Source organism: Electrophorus electricus, chromosome 7 (genome assembly GCF_041902795.1).
Source record: "Electrophorus electricus isolate QZ-2024a chromosome 7, ASM4190279v1, whole genome shotgun sequence".
Classification (NCBI taxonomy): Eukaryota; Metazoa; Chordata; class Actinopteri; order Gymnotiformes; family Gymnotidae; genus Electrophorus; species Electrophorus electricus.
The window spans coordinates 7,413,358-7,432,516 of NC_137503.1; the positions used below are offsets into that span (position 1 = coordinate 7,413,358).

Below are 19,159 nucleotides of genomic sequence, written 5' to 3' on the forward strand. Positions count from 1 at the left end.
AAGACGCCCTCCATGTCTGCCGCCTGAAAGGAGACTTTCAGTGATGGCTCACTGATGGCCGTGGGCCTGCAAGCCATTACATTCCGGCATCTCTGATGCGGAGAACGCTGGTATTCACTGTGCCGTCACAGTTTGATTTCGTCTGGCAAATTCCCCTTTTCATGTCAATGCTGATACTGTAGCTGAGGCTGCTTGGAGGATTTCGCAAACATCTCACAGCCCTCCATTGTGCTGTTGGGGCACAATGAGCTAAATGTCCTGCCGGCCCACATCGCCTGGCCCTATACACTAGCCTCCACCACCATACCACTGCCCTTTTCTGTGCATGAGGACAGGGCGCTGCACAAACAAAAGCAAACACAAATCTTTCACTATTGAAAATTGGCTATTTGTGACATCTTCACCCTCACCACTCCTGCTAGCAGTAGAACACGTCACAGTGTGTGTCGTTTTGTGTTTCTGAAATCTCGTCAGCATTCACTGAATTGGACGCTCTTTCCATGCACACCAGCCTCCGGTGTCTCATCTGCTTTTGCTTTTCATTGTCATGGAGTTCGCCTGTAAATCACACCCCCTTTCTCCATCTACCTGTCCTGATGTGCTGCCTCTCACTAGAACGCCTTAACAGCTCAAGTAAGACATACTTATTACATAGTAAGGTTGTTGGCCTGTGTGCGTGCGTGCGTGTGTGAACGTGAACCTGCAGTCCGCAGCATGTCAATCTACCCCTTTGTTTTGCCAAGAGCGGTCAGTGTTTGTGTTGCCAGTGGACATGCAGCACAGGTAGCTACTACTTTGCTGGTTCACTTATTGCTGCTGTTTGCGTTCTTTGTCTAGTTTCATTTATTTCCACTTTTGATGTTTGTCTCTTTTGACATTTGGTAAATTTTTCATTTGTAATTTAAAAATGAATTATAATGACCTGTAAAAGACTCCTCTTTGACAGTGATTCACCTAAAACGGTGTATCCTCTCCTCTCAAATGAAAGGGAAAGCGCTTCAAACTCTAAAATGAGTTTGCCAGAGCAAACTCATTTTAGTACAAATCCCAAAAACCACATAGATTTCTTGAGTATAATAGCTCCTTAATTATGTAAATTGCTATCAAGGTCATACTGATGCACAACAATTGAATCGGACCAACCTTTGCCCTATCTAACCAAAGAGGACATGTCTGTTTTAGAACTAAAGACGTATGTAGATATTCTTGGTTGACTCTTTCAGCCAGACATGCTGAGAGAAGTTATTAAACAGATGTTAGTTATTTTTCTCACAAAGGGGTGTGTGCGCGTGTATTTGTTTTCTCGTGTCAGAAGATCTAAATCTACTTCAGTTTTTTACACTGCTCTTGTGTGTCTCTACAGCGTTGATGAGCCTTTGTTCTAAACTTGCAACTTGAATCTTATGAGGGGGTGTGTGCACTCTGATCACCCCACCCCTCTCTCCTAATGACCCACTTGCCACTGTGGTCCACAGAACAGTGAGCAGCTGCCAGATGCTGACTCTGACCTCATAGTGACGGATGGTGAGCTGACCCTGAGCTACGGTGACACGGCCGTCACCGCTAACGGGGCCTCCTCATCCTTGTCGTCAGGCACCAGGGGCCCCGACAGCAAGCGCGACGGCAGCACATCCGAGGAGGCACTGGAGAGAGAGCCAGATACACACGAGCAGGAGCTCCTGAGCCGCGGCACGCGGCTGGTTTTCCCCATTGAGGACCATGCCTGAGCCGCCCCGCCCCTGGCCCTCCCCTTGCTGCTCCCTTGCCTGCCGTCCCTCTGCCCTTGACACCTGTCTGATGCTTCGCTCCATGTGACCAGGCTCCCAGGACGAAGGAAGTGAATGGCAGAGAGACTGATGGAGAAGGTGTGGCGGCCTGGGCGGTCTGAGGGTCACCCAGGCACAAGGACTGATGCTGCATACTGTGATAACTCTGTTTCTCTTTGTTTATGTTGAAAGAGAATAGGAAACTCCCTTATGGAAAGTGTTGAACAGTTTTGGCCATTCTAAGTGCAGGTTATATGGGGTGTGTGGTTGGTTGCAGTTGCTGTAAAATGGAAGAAAGTGGTGTTCTTGGAGTGTCATCATCGATACAGAATGACAGTGCTGCTAAAATCAAAAGAACCAACTACTTCCTCTAGTAGGAGAGCCATAGCAAGTCTGACCAAATGAGGAGAGTGAAGGCTTTGAAGTATCAATTCACTATATGCCACTCAGACTCCCACAAATTGGCTACAATGTATAATTGGCATCTGTTTCAGTGATGTTTATTTTTCGCTATACAAATACTTCTCTGATGGTTTAGTATACTTAACTCTGGTTGGACGCATTTTTAACCCATTAAACTTCCCTCTTTCAGCATCTTCAGCTTTAAAATGCAAATTACTTTTTCCAATTTAACAATACTTTGGATCTGGTTGTGAGTGTGGTCTTCTGATTTAGTCACCAGCTTCACACATTGTCTCTGTGCTCCATTGTTCCAGCTAGCCTATGGTGTTTTGCAGTTTGTATATATAAAGCAAAACGCCCCTAGTCACTGCTGTGTAGACACATTAAACTATGGCTGCAGATATCTGCTCAGAGCATACATGATGGAGGCTCACAGCTATGTTGTTTTGAGCACTGTTAGATGTTGGCATGGTGCCAGTGATTCAGGACTCTGCCCAGTCTTTCCCCGCTGATGACGCCCCTGTGTCATGGCCCCTGTTGTGTTATGCACGTCATTCACCGCTGCTTTTCGAGCCAGCCATTGTAAAGGTGACTGCTAGTCATTATTAATATGACCACTAAGGACATTGTAAAGATGATCTCTGGACCCATTGTAAGCCTGACCACTATAGCCATGATAAAGATGACCTGTAGAGTGTGGCTTGTCTGCAGCCTTCTCGCTGTCTGGGTTGCAGGCCCTCTGAGGCGCACACAGCTGTCCAGAAATGGAGGCAGCCAGCTGAGCACCTTGCCTGGTTCTGGAGCAGAGCTCTAAGCACACTGCATCTGCACAGATCTGGGCTGATTCTGATCAAAAGCAGCTGGAGCTGAACTAATGGCGCTGCAGGCAGTGGGGCTGGTGAGTGGACCAGTAGCACAATATGAATGATCCAAAAGGGGCAACTGACCAAATACTCCAAATGTTTAGCAGAAACATGGAATTTAAGTAACTGGTGAGATTGTAGATGGCATGTTTGTCACTGGATCACACTCTGTATACCTATTTTAAAAAAAACCACCCACATCCTAAAGAAGCAGCTAGAACTCAAGATCACTGTGAGGTTTAGTTACTTGTGCATTTTCAGTCCAATGATGAGTCTAAACAGATTAATAACATTTGGTTTCAAAGGAAACATTTGAAGTAATCCATCTTTTGAGCTCCTATAGATTTAAAGCTAGAACCACCCAACCTGGCATTATCCTCTGCTTAGCACAAGTTAAGATGATGCAGGCTTTCTGACTTTAAAGTAATCTGAGTAAGGCCAGTTTGGTTCTGCTCCTAATGTGATCATTATTTTTGTCATCAATGCATCCATTGATGCCCACTTTGTTTAATTTAATATTAATTGCTTGAAGCAATATCAATTGTGATTAAGACATTAACCCTGAAAGAAAACACTTTGGGCTTACATACCTCCTGATTTTCTGTCTAGTCAAATCAGGTGCTCTCCTTTCTTTGTAAAATATGGGTGAATGACATCATGGCTTCTTTCCTGGACTGAACCTAGCCAGACTATCGCACACCTGGGAGTAAACTGTGACAATGACCACCTATCAGCCGTGCACTGTTGCCAAAACGCCCCCACTCTGCATGTGCTGAAGGAAGCCACTACAAAAGGATGGCGGCAATAGGCTCTACATTGCACATTCCGACCACAATTGCGCCTCAGCAGAGAACGGCTGCCGCAGCAGGGGCTGAGAGGTCGTTGCAGATAATTGCACTTTGTAATTGGTGACTCAGCTAGTGAATTTCCTGGTGTGGAATGAATCAGCCCCATCACTTTAATGGTGATCAGGTCCCAGCTGCAGCTAGAGATTTTGGGGACTATATACAGCTGCTTCAGGCCCATGGGATTTTACATCTGCTCTGAGGTATACTGACTATCCTTGTTTGATTGCTGGTTTCCCTGACCGTAATCTGAACAGATCTGTACATATGTCCAAGTTATGCTCCCACTCTCCTGTAGCTGCCATATATTACCTGCTATGTTCTGCATGTCGGTCTCTGTTTAAAAACAAAGATCTGTAAGCAGGGTGATGCTTTGAATATCTGATGTACCTATATACCAAAATGTCCTGTATGGCTCTGGGAGTGTTCGTTGTTGTTGTTGTTATTGTTGTTATTATAGATTTTTAAAAAGCACTTGGCCTGTTTGACAACTGGTATGCATTGTAGTATGACAATTGTGCATTTTGAAAATATTCATTGTATTGAACTGGTTTACATAAGCAATATAATAAGTGATTTGCTTTATGTTATCAAATAAAAAGTCAGTGTTTACTACAAATGTCTTTATTTACAAAGTGTATTCATAAATATTATTCACAGAGGATGCAATAATTTGTCAACAAAATAGTTGTTGGTCACTAAGATGGCAACCATGGCTTGTTGTGAAAGTAACTAGAAAGAAATGATAATACTGTCACTGTTGATCAAAAGGCCACCCTGCCAACAGAGGTTAGCATTGCCATTTAGAGCATAATGTAATCACGTTTCTGCCATGATCTAACTACTGTCTGTTTAAACATTCAAGCGTCTAAACCAACATACACTGTGCGTGTCGTATACACTCTAGGCTGGACTCCACTCCAGCTTGGAATGGACGGTGTGAATCAGTGATTACTAAGGCATTTTATTTGGCTACAAAACAGTTTCACAACAGAGAGGGGAAGACTCCAGTTGTTTGGAGTCAGAAGGGAGCACTATCTCCTTAGTTATATTTATGCATCTGTCCCCCTATAAGTGAATTTAGTGTGTCCTTGCACACTGGAACTGAAGTGTTTGTGAATGCTTATCTGCATTTTGCCTTTTTTTAAGAAACAGTTTATAGGAATGTATAGGTTACTCTAATTCTTGGGACACCCACAGTAGTGCGTCATAAAGGAGGACAGGTAAACAGTGTAACATCCCGGGATGAGTGCGTGCACACATACACACACCCTTCAGGACACATTCCTCTCTGCCCTCACAGACACACTGTTCTCTCTCTCCTTCCATTTATGTAACCTTATTGTATCTTATGTTCTATCTCAAGGTCACTGTTAGTGTGTTTTCTTGTAGGGGATTTTGGTCAGCATCATCTGAGACCTGGGGGTTTCTTGGCCCACACAACAGTTCTATCTCGCTGACTCCGCCTCCCACAGCAATGGTAGGCTGCTTACTCTCTGGCTCCACCCCCACAGCTATGGTAGGCTGCTTACTCTCTGGCTCCACCCCCACAGCTATGGAGGCCTATCCTAGAAAGGAATTGCACATGAGTTCCCAGCAGCTCAGTGTCTGTCTTCACATCTACCACTGCAGCTTCTGTCCACCTCCCACCTCAGCTCTGTTCTCTCTGTCCTCCTCCTCAAGCCCCTGAAATGAAGAGAGACAAATCCAGATAAAGTTCACATTATTACTGTTATTAGCTGCTGTACTGGCTCCTGAATCAGAATCTGTATTCACCAAGTTGCAGTTGTACCAGAAGTACTGTATGCAACAAGTACACTAGCATGCACCAACAGACCCATAATGATGCCTTTCAGACTATTGTTACTTTTAGATTTCCTATAATATAAACTTGTGTAGGTTTGGCGACATTTAGCAGACCAGCCGCTTTATTTCTGTATGGTGAGAAGAATTATTTGTGTTGACTGTGTCCAAAAGCACTGCCATGGCTGTTAATTAAATTAAGTAACAATAGAAAGGAAACTGTGTAACTGTTTGGTGTTATAAGTGTCACTCCCCTTAGAAAATGGAGTAGTACTCCAAGAGTTGAACAGCCCCAAAGGAGCGCGGTTCAGCCACGTGTCATCGCAGGAATGTGTGAGTTCATGCCATTTCCCATTTCCCTTGGGAAATTTGGGCCTGGTGGTGAATTGGGGCCTTATTCTGACCCTCCCCAGAATTTACATTCATAGCCCAAAATGGCTTCAGTTACCGTTAAAACCTCGACAACTGGACTAACAATCACAGCTACGTTTTAAAGGTGGCTAATGGCTAATCAGTTTCTAGGTAAATTAAATAGCAAATAAAATGGTATATTTATAACAGATACCAGGAACGTCACTGAATCAGCAACTGAGCATTTTAAAAATAATTTACTGTGCTAAAGTAAGGCACACTTAAAAATAAAAATAATACTAATAAAATAACTGTAGGCATGACTGTATTTTGTGTGCCAGATTAGTAAACAAACAAAGAAATAAAACTCCATTCGGCCAGGAGTCCGAGCTGACACGACACGAGCCCAGTGACGGCTGGCACCAGCCTTCGCCAAGATGACCTGCAGCTCATTGCGATCTTTACATTTATTTGCCTTGCAATGGACTGCTTAGACTCGGAAACCTTGCTAGCCATCAACATGGTCGCACTAAATCTACGTGAATAGTAGTTTTGTCACGGCAAAGGTATTTTGATTTCACTCAACCCGGCTGGATGGAACATAAAAGTATGTAAACCGGTTGCTGCGCTTATCATCATAAACTGATTCTATTGGTTTTTGCTGAATTAAGAGAAGTGAGCAAGGACTGCGTGTGAGATTCACTTCTAAAGCTTGTGAACAGCAGAAACATCTTGCTGCTGTGTTATGAACTCTGTAAACGGTGAATGTGAAATTGCTGACACATTCAGCTGCTCTGTGGCCGTCTACTATGCGAACATTTGCAAGCGGCGTCACTTTGCTAGGTTACAAAACGTGAGCAAGGCAATGATGAACCCAATCATTAAGGTCGACTAAGTGTTTTACTGTTTTTTTACGCTTTTGCATAATCTGTCCTGAAGATTAGATGTTTAACTTACTCATACAATTATTTTGTCCACATCTTTTTGTAAAGAGGGCACTACTTCATTTTACATTAAAAACATAGTCAAATAAAAAGTATATTGCCCACTGCAAATATGCAGTTCCCAGTGAAATACTTTATATATACACGTATATAAGAACACAATGCTGTCTCGTATTTGTCTCTGTTCCGCTATGTTGCTTCCTTTTTTCTATCAAAGCGTTTGTCAACGTTACGTCAGACCTGCTCTTCTTGGGTTGTTGGCCCGGAAATCCAAAAATGCTTTATGGAGCTACCTCTTCTAAAACGCGATCAACGAAGAATGTTGTAATTAAGGACTTATAAAACTGTGAAACTCAAAGTATAAAGCCTGGTTTAGTGCTATGCTTGAGATAATGTTCAATGTGATACTCTTTTTTTTTTCTTTTTTTTTTTTTTAAATAGACTTTGTGAAGCCAAGATGTGATCAGTGTTCTTATAGCCTACTAATAATCTGTGTGCTCATGGCAGAACACTGACTGACTCATATATAGCTGCGACAGTCTCATGGCTTAGTGTGAAGTGGAATCCAGTTAGACTGTGCAATTCTACTGGTAGAAAATCAGTCTAATCTATTCATTATTGTTAGAAGCGACATTTGCGGTATTGTTCTATGGTCAAAATCCAAATTAAATCATCCACTATGTTTTGCTTTTTGGTTTGGCAAGATCTTTTATATGAAAGGATGAGTCTGGTGTCGTAGTGAGGTTTTCTTACTGTATGTCTGATCCAGGTTTCTTTTCTGGTAGCCCAATTGACGCATCACTTCACTACAGTAGGCTTCAACTTGATTAATTTGCTCAACATTCAGGCGTTCTCTCCAGGCAAATATGGCTTCTTTTGCGTCTCTCGAAGATATGAGAAAAGGTTTGTCTGAAGAATAGCCTTGTCCGTGCGTCATGTTCAGTACAAACTTCTCCAAAGCAGGAGATATCGTGAGGTTTGAAAAACGATACAGCCTCTGTAATTCCTCCACGGGATGCAAGACCAAATCTTCATATCGTATCTGTATGTAGTTTCGTTTTACCCACGGGGGAGCGTTCATAACGAGCAACATGTCGTTCAACCAGTTGTCGCATATCAGCTCCATTGCACTGGCTACATAATTCTCAGCGCGATTCACCCTGTTGTTGGGGACGAGAAGGCGTTTATATTTATCAGTCTGTTTCTTGCTTCTGAGGACCTGTATGCTTTCTTTGACCAGTGCGAGCTTTGATTTCAACCGTGAGTTGTGAACTGCCCGCGGATCTCGGAATAATTGTATAATTTGTAGATTAAGCGTCGGGTCTCGCATCAACGGCACCAGAACACCGATGTCTAGGACCCTCACGTCCTTAATGACTACTACAGGATACTTCTTACATTCTCTCTCCAATTCTTTGATGTCTCTTGGTTTGCACTTACTACAGACATCCCCCTGAACTAATCCTATGTCATGCTTTTTATATGCATTACAGAGAGGCTCTGAGCAAATAACCTTGTTAGTTTTCCACCCAAAAATAAAAGACGTACTTATATTGGCTGCCCCCGCGTAGAGTTTTAAAACAGAGAAATCACAACGGAAAAGTGAGTTCATCATATCCCGGACTGCTCCTTGCAGACTACCAGCGTCTCCCGGATAGAGAGCTTGCCACATATTCCACATTGGTTCATATAAATAAAATACATCGGGGTGCTGGTTAAATAATTCTCCTAAAAAGGAAGACCCTGTCCTCCACGTAGCGTGCACATATATGTGTAATTTCGACTGGCTCCTGTTGCCATTGTCCTCCGTCGTCTCGTTTGAGTTGCCCAATCTGTCCCCGTTATTCCATAGTGCCATTGTGTTTTCCAAATCAGGACATCTCTGTTGTTGCAATCCATGTTTAACCTGAGACGATTTACTCCGGTAATCTAATACATATGGAATGAGAAGTAGAACTACAGAATACCCAAGAATTAGAATTATATACTTCTTCTGAAGCTTCCTCTTCATTTCTCCAGAAAACGTCGCTTGTCCCGGCGATCTGCCCAACGAGATTTGGCGCCCCTGTATGAACACCTACGACAGCTTCAGCAGTGTTTGGAGGGTGGGGGCGGGGCGGGGCGGGGGTCGGAGTGGGACGGGGGACTGCCCACCATTCAAAATAAGAGCTCATGTCACATGTCCGCAGAACATCACTGCACTCGACACAGATTAGAGAGTCTGCTAAAAATACTTTAAAGCTATATGAAGTAATGAATATTAGCGCAGTAAATTAATACATGTTAAAGCTGTGACTAAAGCTGTGTTAAAGCTCTTAACTAGTAATCATACATATATACAATTGGTCGAGAATGGTGTTTTTAAAGTGTCCATAAATTTGGGCCAAATATATGTAAAACAATATTCATTTCTACTGGACCCTATTCTACTTTCTATTTTACTACATTTTTGAATAACGTCTATGATTAAAATATGATCATTCCACAGACCATCACCTCCAGGTCCTCTTAATTTTTGTAATTCCACTATATCTGGCTTCTGTGGTAAATCAGTAGGCCTAATTTACAACTTATATATACACACACACTCTCTCTCTCTTTCTCTCTCACAGACACACACACAGTCTCTCTCTCTCACAGACACACACACAGTCTCTCTCTCTCTCTCTCTCTATATATATAGATAGATAGAGAGAGAGAGAGAGAGAGAGAGAGAGAGAGAGAGAGAGAGAAAGAGAGAGACTGTGTGTGTGTCTATGAGAGAGAAAGAGAGAGAGAGAGAGAGAGAGAGTGTGTGTGCGTGTGTGTGTTCCTCTGGCCTAACGCTCTACATGTGCGCCATGTTTTGAGTCCAGAGTGAACGCAATAACCGGATTATAGACGGTAGATGGCGATAAAGAGATACTAAACATTGATGTGTTCAACTACAGAAGTAGCACCATAACAATCAAGCGACAAGAGCGAGAACTGGGATTCCATTTATACCAGTGCGATATAAATTAAAAAAAACCCCTAGTTAGCATGAGTTCATTATATCGATTCAGTGGAACCTGAGGTGTTGAGGTTATTCGCAATGTAGTTTTCTAGCTAGAGGTTAAGTTGCAAGCGAGATAACTAAAGCTAAAATTAGGTTGTTGGTAACCCACTATCTAGTCTAGCTAGTTATGTCAGCTACTACCAAGTTCAACAGTTAGCATAAGTAGCTAGCTAGCTAGTTTTAAACAGTTAAAGGTAGGCATCATATGTGGGGAGGCGACAGATTAGTAAAGGTAGAGGTAATTTATTTTGAATTTAAGTTGGATCGCTAGATAGCTAACCTAGCTTTTTATTGTATAATTTTGCATGACTAGTGGTTGAAGTAGTGCCCGACCGTTAGACGCGTTAGCTAGCCAGCTGACTAGATCACTCAGGATAAGAATGGCACACTGGACCAAATTCGAAAAAGAACTGGACAAAGAGGTGAGGAAACTTATAATGCACTTGAGTGGAATTCCAGACGAAGAAGACCCAAATTTCCAAATGGCTCTCAAATTTGCTTGGTCAAATTTCAGGTGAGAATATTTGTACAATATGCTTGTACCCTATCTATCAAGCCATTTGGTACTCTGATGTTTATCTTTTTAGGTTCTCATATTACTTTCAGAAATGATATTTTCCCTCTAAATCTGCAATTCTGCCAGCTGTTGCTAGTTTGGACTCTAGCTATAGCTAAGTATAGCTGATCTTACTGAAGCACCTATCTCCCAACACTGCATAGGTTTCACCATTTTCTAGATGTGAGCAGCCATAAAGTACAGCTCTCAATAAATGGGTAAGAACTTGATTTTAGTTCTGCTTTCCATATTCATATTCAGTTTTTCTGGTTCTATTTTCTGAATTCTAAAAGGTAAAATTTTATTAACTGCTTATTGCTCCTCAGAATCTATGAAAAACTTATGGTGCACTCTGACTTATGTAAAGCAGACAGCTGGATGAGACTAACTAAGGAATTCCTGAATTCACCTCTACCTAATACTGAGGGCACCATGGTAAGATAATGTAAGACAATATTATTGCACTATGTCATACTACTAAATACATATACTGAATTTTGCCTTTCCCGTCTGATTTATACAGACTGATATCCACCACAGTATCCTGGCCTTATTACTCTTTCTGTCTGATTCACCTTCTAATACAAATTACAGTGAAAGGCCCCGCCTGAAAGAATCAGGTGAGTTTTCATACTCACAATGCCTTTGCACTAATGTACAGACTGCAGAAGGAGCAATATTTTAAACTGTCAAACAAAATTATTTTCAATGCAGAAAAAGAAGACAGTTTCGACTGGGCTAAATATTTAATGGAAGGGGAAGACATTGACATTGGTCCTTTTCCAGACACTCCAGTGAGTACAAACTTCTTTTTTTTTCTTTCTTTCACCTGTTGCTTATAGGCAAAACTGATATCTTGTACTGAATCTTAAGTGCCTGATACCTAGTGCTGGTACCAGTGGTTAGTTTTACTCATTTAAGATATAATTATTATACTATTAATAAAAGGTTCTTTTACCCAAGGAAACCTAAAATAAAATAAGATAATTTCACATGTTTTTAGAGTAAGCTGAATGTGTATTGGCCTGATCCATATCTATATATGTTTGTCTAAAATAACTGACAAAGTATAAATTATGGCTTTACAGGAGTGGTCAGAAGATGAGAGTGAGGAGGAGGAAAGTCAGCAACTCCTCAGCAGAGAGGATTCTGGGATACAGGTGGACAGAACACCACAGGAAGATCAGGAACAGACCAGTAAGACAGTGCAAGTGACGTGGACTGGTAAGAACACAGTATGGGTGGTAGTAATTACACTAGACTCTCTTAGCTGTTTAAGATTACATGAAAAGCTTCTTGCATGCTCCAGAAAGGCTTTAGTGCAGCACATATTAAGACACTTGGAATTTTCCCACAGGTTATTTATAAAAAAATGTTTTGTTTCATTTTATTATATGTTGATAAAACACTGCACAATGCGCAATTTAAACATTGTGTGTCTTTGTGATGCTCATGCAATTCATGAACTTGTTTTTATAGTGGGTGAACCGGATGCCAGGGCTTGGCTGGAGCTGCAAGTTGTGACACCATATTGGGTTCCTCACTCACCCCGTTTTCCACACAGCCTCCATCTTCATTCCAACCTGCTCAATGTTTGGTGAGACAAAGCCAGGACACACAGTATTCTATCATTATTTTGATTTTCAAACCTCTAACTTATTTTTTTTATTCTTTATCATTATTAGAAATGGATAAACTAATCCAAGATCATGGTATAAAATAATCTATGATCAACTGGTGTCTGTTTGAACTGTTGGCTTTGTTTAGTGATTTGGTGCCTTGAAAAAGTATTATAAAACACAAAAGATAGCAAATGCACTTTTAAAAAACTCTACTAAAAACCTCGAATATTAAATTAATGTTTAGTCAGTATCTAATGCATTGAGTGTGTATGCTTTTGTTGTTAAAAACCTAATGGAAAGATCCGTTTGATTCATATTTAAGCCATTGTTTGTGTATAATGAAAGAATAGCAGTTCTATCTTTCTGTGCAGGGATCAACATCTGTACAACACTGACCCACTCTACCTTCCTGAAGAAAAGGCTTTTGTCACAGAAACTCAAGTAATTCGGGAGACTTTATGGTAAGTCTGAAAGATGTTGTTTACATTTTGTTGCAGTCCAGTACCTGAAAATGCAAAAAGGAATTCATTTATAAGAAATAAGAAAAAAATTGCTGTGGAATATCTTTTTAATGAGTGCTACCAGTTTTAATGTAGTAGGTTTCTGAATCCCAGTGGTAGTCCATACCTTTGTTTTGCTTAGCATGTGGGCAAATGAGAGTGCCACCATTAACCTTGTTTACTTTCATTTGTCTTTTGAGGCTCCTATCAGGGGTAAAGAGGCTTTTCATATTTCAGCACCACGACGGCAAAGTGAGCGTGAGGAATGATGTGGTTGTCACCCACTTGACCAGTGTGAGCAAAAATAATTTTTTCTTTTGTATTAATTTTTCAGAAGGATGCATAGAACATTTTTTTTTCAATCCCTTGGAGATCCTAAAGTGTCAAAGTGAAATATCTCAGAACCGTCATTATGTCCAGGCAGTGAGAAAGGAGGACAGAGTGACTGTTTTCATCTTCTTAGGCCTTACAGTAGTCTTGTCTTTGGTTAAACGTTCTGAATTTTTTAATGTGGGTTGAGATGGGTGTGTGTGTGTGTGTGTGTGTGTGTGTGTGTGTGTGTGTGTGTGTGTGTGTGTGTGTGTGTGTGTCTGTGCGTGCGTGCGTGTGTGTGTGCACGAATGCCTTCTTGTCTATGATACAGAATTGTCTGCGCTCAGTACTGGAGCATGTAGCAGCCTATGGCCAAGCAGTTTTCCGCCTCCAGAGGTTTATTGATGAGGTTACTGGCCACAGTGCAGAGCCATGTCCTCCTGGGCTCAACTCCTCCTCATCTTCCTCTTCTTCCTCCCGGAAGAGCTCAGAGCCCCCATTCAGAACCTATCAAGCCTTTGTGTGGGCACTGTATAAATACTTTGCCAGCTTCAAGGAAGAGATCACTGCCATTGAGCGAGATATCATTGGCAAAGGTAACATGTATTTTCTTTTCATACATAATAAGTAGTTTTATGATGTCATGGGTTCAGCCTTAAAAATTACCTTTTTTCCTGCATGTTGCTGATTGGCATTTTCCCTGTTCTGTGTGTAGATGAAACGGTAACTTTGTCCTCTGTACTGGAACGCCTCAGCCTGCACCTGTCTCAAATCACTGTGCTGCATAGGGTTTTCTGCACGGGGGTGGCTGAAGTCCCCCCCGCCACCCCAAACGTAGTACGTGCCTCACACTTACTCAACACCCTCTACAAGGCCATCATTGAGTATGACAGTGTGGGTGAAGCTTCAGAGCAATCTGTAAGTTTACATATGTAAATTATTTTATTAACCAAGTGTGCCTTTTAACATTGAATTACTTCTCAAAAACAAATTTTAGGATTTGTCCTCAAGGGAAAAACTAATATGGCTGTATTGGTCTGTGCATATTTGTTGTTAAGTGATTTCTTTATGCTTGGTAACCCTTAACTGATTTTAGCATTTTACTAGTATAGCACATGTATTACTGCTATACAAAGAAATAAACTGAAGGTTGCAAATGAACTCTGTGATGTCAAACTCCCCTCTCTTTCACCAGGTGGCGCTCCTTTTCTCTCTATGGGTAGAAACAGTCAGGCCATATCTTGAGATAGTGGATGAATGGATTGTTCATGGACATTTGTTTGACCCAGCCAAAGAGTTTATAATCCAGAGGTAAAACAATCCTAGGGAGGACACATACTGTATATTTAAGTTGTTCTTATCTACATCACCTAAAAGCTGTAAATCTAAAAGACTGCAGAAGACACTGTCGATGTTGCCACAAGTTTCTCTCCTTAAAGGGCCCTAAAAGTCAGGAAATACTTATATCTGTGACAATAAGTTCAAGCAACACTTCTTTTTGAGTTCTGAGTTTATACTTTGTTAAAAATAGTTTACAGTTCCAGAGTATTTTGTAGACACCTTCCAAAAACAGCCATTACCAACTAAAGAAACTTAATCTAACTAAGCCTTGGGACATGTCCATCAGGAACAAGGACGTACCGGTGAACCACAGGGACTTCTGGTATGCCACCTATACACTGTACAGTGTGTCGGAGACAATAGAGAGCGAGGAGAGGCTGAGTGAGGCAGCCAGCGGGAGCTCGGGGGGAGAGCAGAGCTCCAGCAGCAGACAGCATACCATGGTCTCCTTTCTAAAGCCTGTCCTCAAGCAGATCATCATGGCGGGCAAGTCCATGCAGCTGCTGAAGAACCTGGACTGCAAGGAGGTCGAACCAGCTGACAGCTCCTCCAGAGGTCAGACAAGATTGGAATGGGGTCCTAAATGCAGCATAAGTATTCTTAATTTGTTCAACTGTACTAATCTCTTATACAGCACTATCATCTCTGATGATAAATGATATGTTATGCCTAACTATGCACGATGGTCAGTTTTTGTGTGTGTGTGTATTTCAGATGCTGAAAGGAAAAGTCTTTATACGCTCTTCCTGGAATCAGTGCAGACACGTCTGCGCCGTGGTGAAGAGTCCCCTATGGATACGGTATCTGAGCAACAAGCTACCAAAAGGAGCCTTATTAAGATGCAGTCCATTGTAGCACGCCACCTGGAGCTGGATGACATCCATGACCCCCTGCTAGCTATTAACTTTGCCAGGTGATCTAATCTAGCCCAGAGCACTTCAGGAGATTACATCAGATCATGCTATGGGATTTGAATTCATACTGTACATTCTATGAAGGGACGTGAAAAATCCATACAAAGAATTTGAGATTGAAACGCATGGTTACATTTTTTATTATTATTATTATTATTATTAATGATAGACAAATTATAAACTGATGTAAGCTTTTTAGTTCAGATGTTTAGTTCACATTATAACATGTTTCTTTGAATGTCTTCTAATTGTCCTTAGGTTGTATTTGGAGCAGAAAGACTTTCATGAGAAGTTCTCTGGCAGCGACGTGATTGTGGACCGTTCATCCGAGTCAGTGACATGCCAAACGTTCGAGCTCACCCTGCGCTCCTGCCTCTATCCACACATTGAGAGGAGGTACATCGAGTGCTGTGGCAACCTCATGCGAACTCTCAAAAAGGACTACAGGTAAGCTGTTTTGCCAACTGTACATCTGTGGGTTTTTAATACAACCTGTGTAAATTATGCTGCTTGAAACAGTGACCCAGCGTAGCTGAGTTTTTGATGTCGTTTGTTTTGGGATCACTGTCTGATTTCATGTCTTAATTTTAATGATCTAATTTATTTTTTTTCAGGCTACTGGGATACCTTCAGGCTATGAGAAACTATTTCCTGTTGGAGGCTGGTGATACAATGTATGATTTCTACACAGCCATCTTTGACAAGGTACTTGAGAAGGAGAGCTGGCAGCAGCTGGCATTCCTCAATGTACAGCTACAGGAGGCTGTGGGACAGCGCCACCCAGAGGACAGCAACCGGTATTACCCGTGGTGACTTTAACAGTTTTGAAGCTCTTAGAGATTTTAGAATTTTAGATATAAGTATAATTACCTTTTGTGCTTAACTGGCATGTCTTGTGGCTGATATTACAGATTGTCAATTTTCCTGGAGACAGTTGATCCCACAAGGAAGAAACAGCCAATTAATAACCTTGATGGCCTTACTTTGAGTTACAAGGTAAAATAACCTAATTTTTTTTAAGGTTTGAATTTCAGCTACTAATTGTAGCTACTTGGATCATTAGACCATTTGTCTTTGCAAGTTATAGTTATTTAACATAATTATATTTCCCTACCAGGTTCCATGGCCTGTAGATATTGTGATTAGTTCTGAGTGTCAGAAAATCTACAATCAGGTCTTCCTGCTCCTTTTACAAATAAAATGGGCTAAATATAGTCTTGACACTTTGAGATTCAGTGGTAAGTAATAGTAAACAGCTGTTCATTTTTCCCCATACAGCTTTGTTTCTCATGCTAAAGGTCACATTGGATTTTCAGAGGCACTGTGTTTTAGATTTTGGAAAGTTGTATAGTGATGTATCTAGCAGAAATAGCTCTGGTTGTAGGTCACCTGATTTTGTGTCTGCTAAAAATGTTATTTCTCCACAGACTTGACAGTAGCTGCTAAAATCCATGAAGGAGGGCCCTCTGAAGAGTACACTGCCAAAGAACCTATAAACCAGCAGATCCACAGGATGGTGCTACTAAGGGTCAAGCTAATGCATTTTGTTAACAGTCTGCACAATTACATTATGACCCGGGTGGGTGTTTCACATCGGAGTGGACTTGTGGAGATTCACATTGTTTTTCTATTTATGTTTATTGTATCCATAATCCTGGCAAATGGCCAACAGGTGTAAATGATCAAACTAATTAATATTAGATAGTCTTTGCTCCATTTATTTTTAGATTCTACACAGCACAGGATTGGAATTTCAGCATCAAGTGCAGGAGGCAAAGGACCTGGACCAGCTCATCAAAATCCACTACAGATATCTGTCCACCATCCATGACCGCTGCCTGCTCCGAGAGAAGGTTGGACACGCGCGTGCACACACACACACACACACACACACACACACACACACACACACACACACACACACACACACACACACACACCCACCCAACCCCCTCTCTCCAGTGATATCTCTTTTCTAATTGTGCTTGCATAATACTTGAGTATAGAATTTGTTATCCTGTCCTTGCAGGTCAGTTTTGTCAAAGAAGCCATCATGAAGGTCCTTAATTTGGTTCTCATCTTCTCTGACCGATGGCAGGCTGGCTTTGGAGCATGGAAGTGAGTTATATTTGACATCTCCAATGTGCAGCATAATTGACCTTGTAATTTTCCTAAAAATATTAAAATTATATATAATCAAAACCATACGCATATTGCAGACAATCAAATTGTCTACATGTATGCCTTAATCTATTTTTTTTCCGTTCTATAGAGTGTACTTTGCTCAAAGTATGTCTTAATTGTCTATCTCAGAATTGAATCTATTGACAAAATGGAGTCAGATTTCAAGAACTGTCACATGTTCTTGGTGACCATTCTGAACAAAGCTGTCTGCAGGGGATCGTTTCCTCATTGTAAGTCTACTTCTGTACTGCTGTGCTTTACTGCTTCCTCTTTTTGCACCAGTTCATTGTTTTGTCTTTAAGGGCGCTACATACAGTGCTATAAATCAGGAATGGGGAGTTTTTCCAAACCCACCTGAAGGGATTGTAGGTCCTCTGCCAGAAATAACAATGAGAAAAGACCTTGTTCCTGCAGTTTGGTGACTTTATGTGGAGATACAACAAGAAAAAACAATTGGTTAATAGAAAATGCATTTTAGGTAAAACACTTGTTTATTATTAAAATGTAAAATAAATGGTTGGGTCAGGGATAGTAGCTATGTCAGGGAAAGGCAAGACAACTTTATTTAGATAGCACTATTTCATACACTGAGGTCATTCAAAGTGCTTTAATCAAAGAAACAGCTCTCTTGAATATAATATGTAAGAGCACTAATCTTGTGTATTAACTTTGACAATGAGCTTGGATTTCCTTTATTGACAGCAAATAGTTGTAGAAGGTTGTATGTAGAATAGTACATAGGAGGTTCCAATGACAAAAAGAAATATTTTGAAATTCTAAAATATGAGAAGCACAGGGTGTTTTTGACACCAGAAAAGCACTGGGTGAGGGCAGGGCAAATGGGATTGGTAAGTATTGTTCATTAATTGTACCTTTTCCCTCCAGTGGAGTCCCTGGCTGTATCTCTGATGGCTGGTTTCGAGCAATGCTAGAAGATTTTTCACCACAAGCACAGCATGCTGTCCAGTCTGCAAACCCTGCTATCGTACTGTATGACTACATCTGTGCTTTTTGTTGTTTTGCTTGTCTAAAACAAGAAGTCTGACTTCATGGTACATGGGAGATTCACAATGTCACCAAACAGCCCTTCAGTCTATAATTTAGCTTCATTTATGTTTATTTAAGATGTGGGAAACCAGGTGAAACATATGTAAGTTTTCACACTACAGTCTCTTTGCTCTGAGATGGTTTACATTCTGTTTTTCACTTGAGTGAAGTCAATTCACTTTTAAGTCAGTTGCATGGTCAATGTTGAGTCCTGTAAAACAAAACAAAAACTCACAAGAATGTTAAATATCTGGTGCATTATTCAGTGAAACTGAAATAATTTGCCACATTTAACATAGACATAAGTATTTAATATATCATCTCATTCTTAGCCTTTATGTATTTAGTTTTTTTTCACTGCCAATTTGTGCACAATAAATGACACAAGGCTAAAAATATTTCATGCTCCTGTATCTTTTTTTCAACATTTTCTCATTTAAATGTATTTTAGTAAAAATCTGGACCCCAGTCATGTCTTGGCAAATCTATTTAAATATGGTTAAATAAGTGCAACATTTTTGTCTGATATTTAAGTTTCTCACCAAATGTACACTGCTCAGTCTAGGAGCATCCACACTTTGTTTTTGGTTTTAAATTTTGTAGTGTGTTAATTCATATAAAGTTTAATACGTAGTAGTTTGTGTGTCGAAAGGTGTGAACCTTTCTGACTGT

General features: G+C 40.9%; 3 protein-coding genes across 6 annotated transcripts in view; 2 read left to right on the forward strand and 1 right to left on the reverse strand.

Annotated features, from left to right (window-relative positions):
• slc9a7 (solute carrier family 9 member 7) overlaps positions 1 to 4,498 on the forward strand; it is a 36,829-nt gene extending 32,331 nt beyond the window's left edge. The window contains exon 16 of the mRNA XM_035524100.2: positions 1,476 to 4,498. Within this exon, the coding sequence (XP_035379993.1) occupies positions 1,476 to 1,727 (252 nt within the window). The 3' untranslated portion in view covers positions 1,728 to 4,498. The remainder of the gene's footprint in view (positions 1 to 1,475) is intronic.
• Positions 4,485 to 9,057, reverse strand: chst7 (carbohydrate (N-acetylglucosamine 6-O) sulfotransferase 7). Its single transcript, XM_027005589.3, has 2 exons — positions 7,728 to 9,057; positions 4,485 to 5,562 (listed from the first exon to the last, which is right to left on the reverse strand). The coding sequence occupies exons 1-2, from the start codon at positions 8,983 to 8,985 to the stop codon at positions 5,555 to 5,557; spliced, it is 1,266 nt and encodes a 421-aa protein (XP_026861390.2). The 5' UTR covers positions 8,986 to 9,057; the 3' UTR covers positions 4,485 to 5,554.
• Positions 9,058 to 9,906: 849 nt separating this feature from the next.
• Positions 9,907 to 18,885, forward strand: tubgcp5 (tubulin gamma complex component 5). 4 transcript variants are annotated; one of them, XM_081718268.1, is made up of 23 exons: positions 9,908 to 10,525; positions 10,732 to 10,785; positions 10,894 to 11,002; positions 11,091 to 11,187; positions 11,282 to 11,361; positions 11,656 to 11,791; positions 12,047 to 12,164; positions 12,561 to 12,650; positions 12,890 to 12,983; positions 13,333 to 13,597; positions 13,717 to 13,919; positions 14,197 to 14,312; positions 14,629 to 14,936; positions 15,057 to 15,255; positions 15,515 to 15,703; positions 15,871 to 16,053; positions 16,168 to 16,252; positions 16,374 to 16,494; positions 16,684 to 16,835; positions 16,984 to 17,109; positions 17,286 to 17,374; positions 17,570 to 17,670; positions 18,326 to 18,885. In XM_081718268.1, the coding sequence occupies exons 1-23, from the start codon at positions 10,392 to 10,394 to the stop codon at positions 18,370 to 18,372; spliced, it is 3,096 nt and encodes a 1,031-aa protein (XP_081574394.1). In that variant the 5' UTR covers positions 9,908 to 10,391; the 3' UTR covers positions 18,373 to 18,885. The 4 variants fall into 4 exon arrangements, with proteins under 4 accessions (XP_081574396.1, XP_081574394.1, XP_026861430.2 ...); XM_027005629.3 differs by having other exon boundaries at positions 14,629 to 14,897; XM_081718269.1 differs by lacking the exon at positions 9,908 to 10,525 and having other exon boundaries at positions 10,935 to 11,002.
• Positions 18,886 to 19,159: the final 274 nt, after the last annotated feature.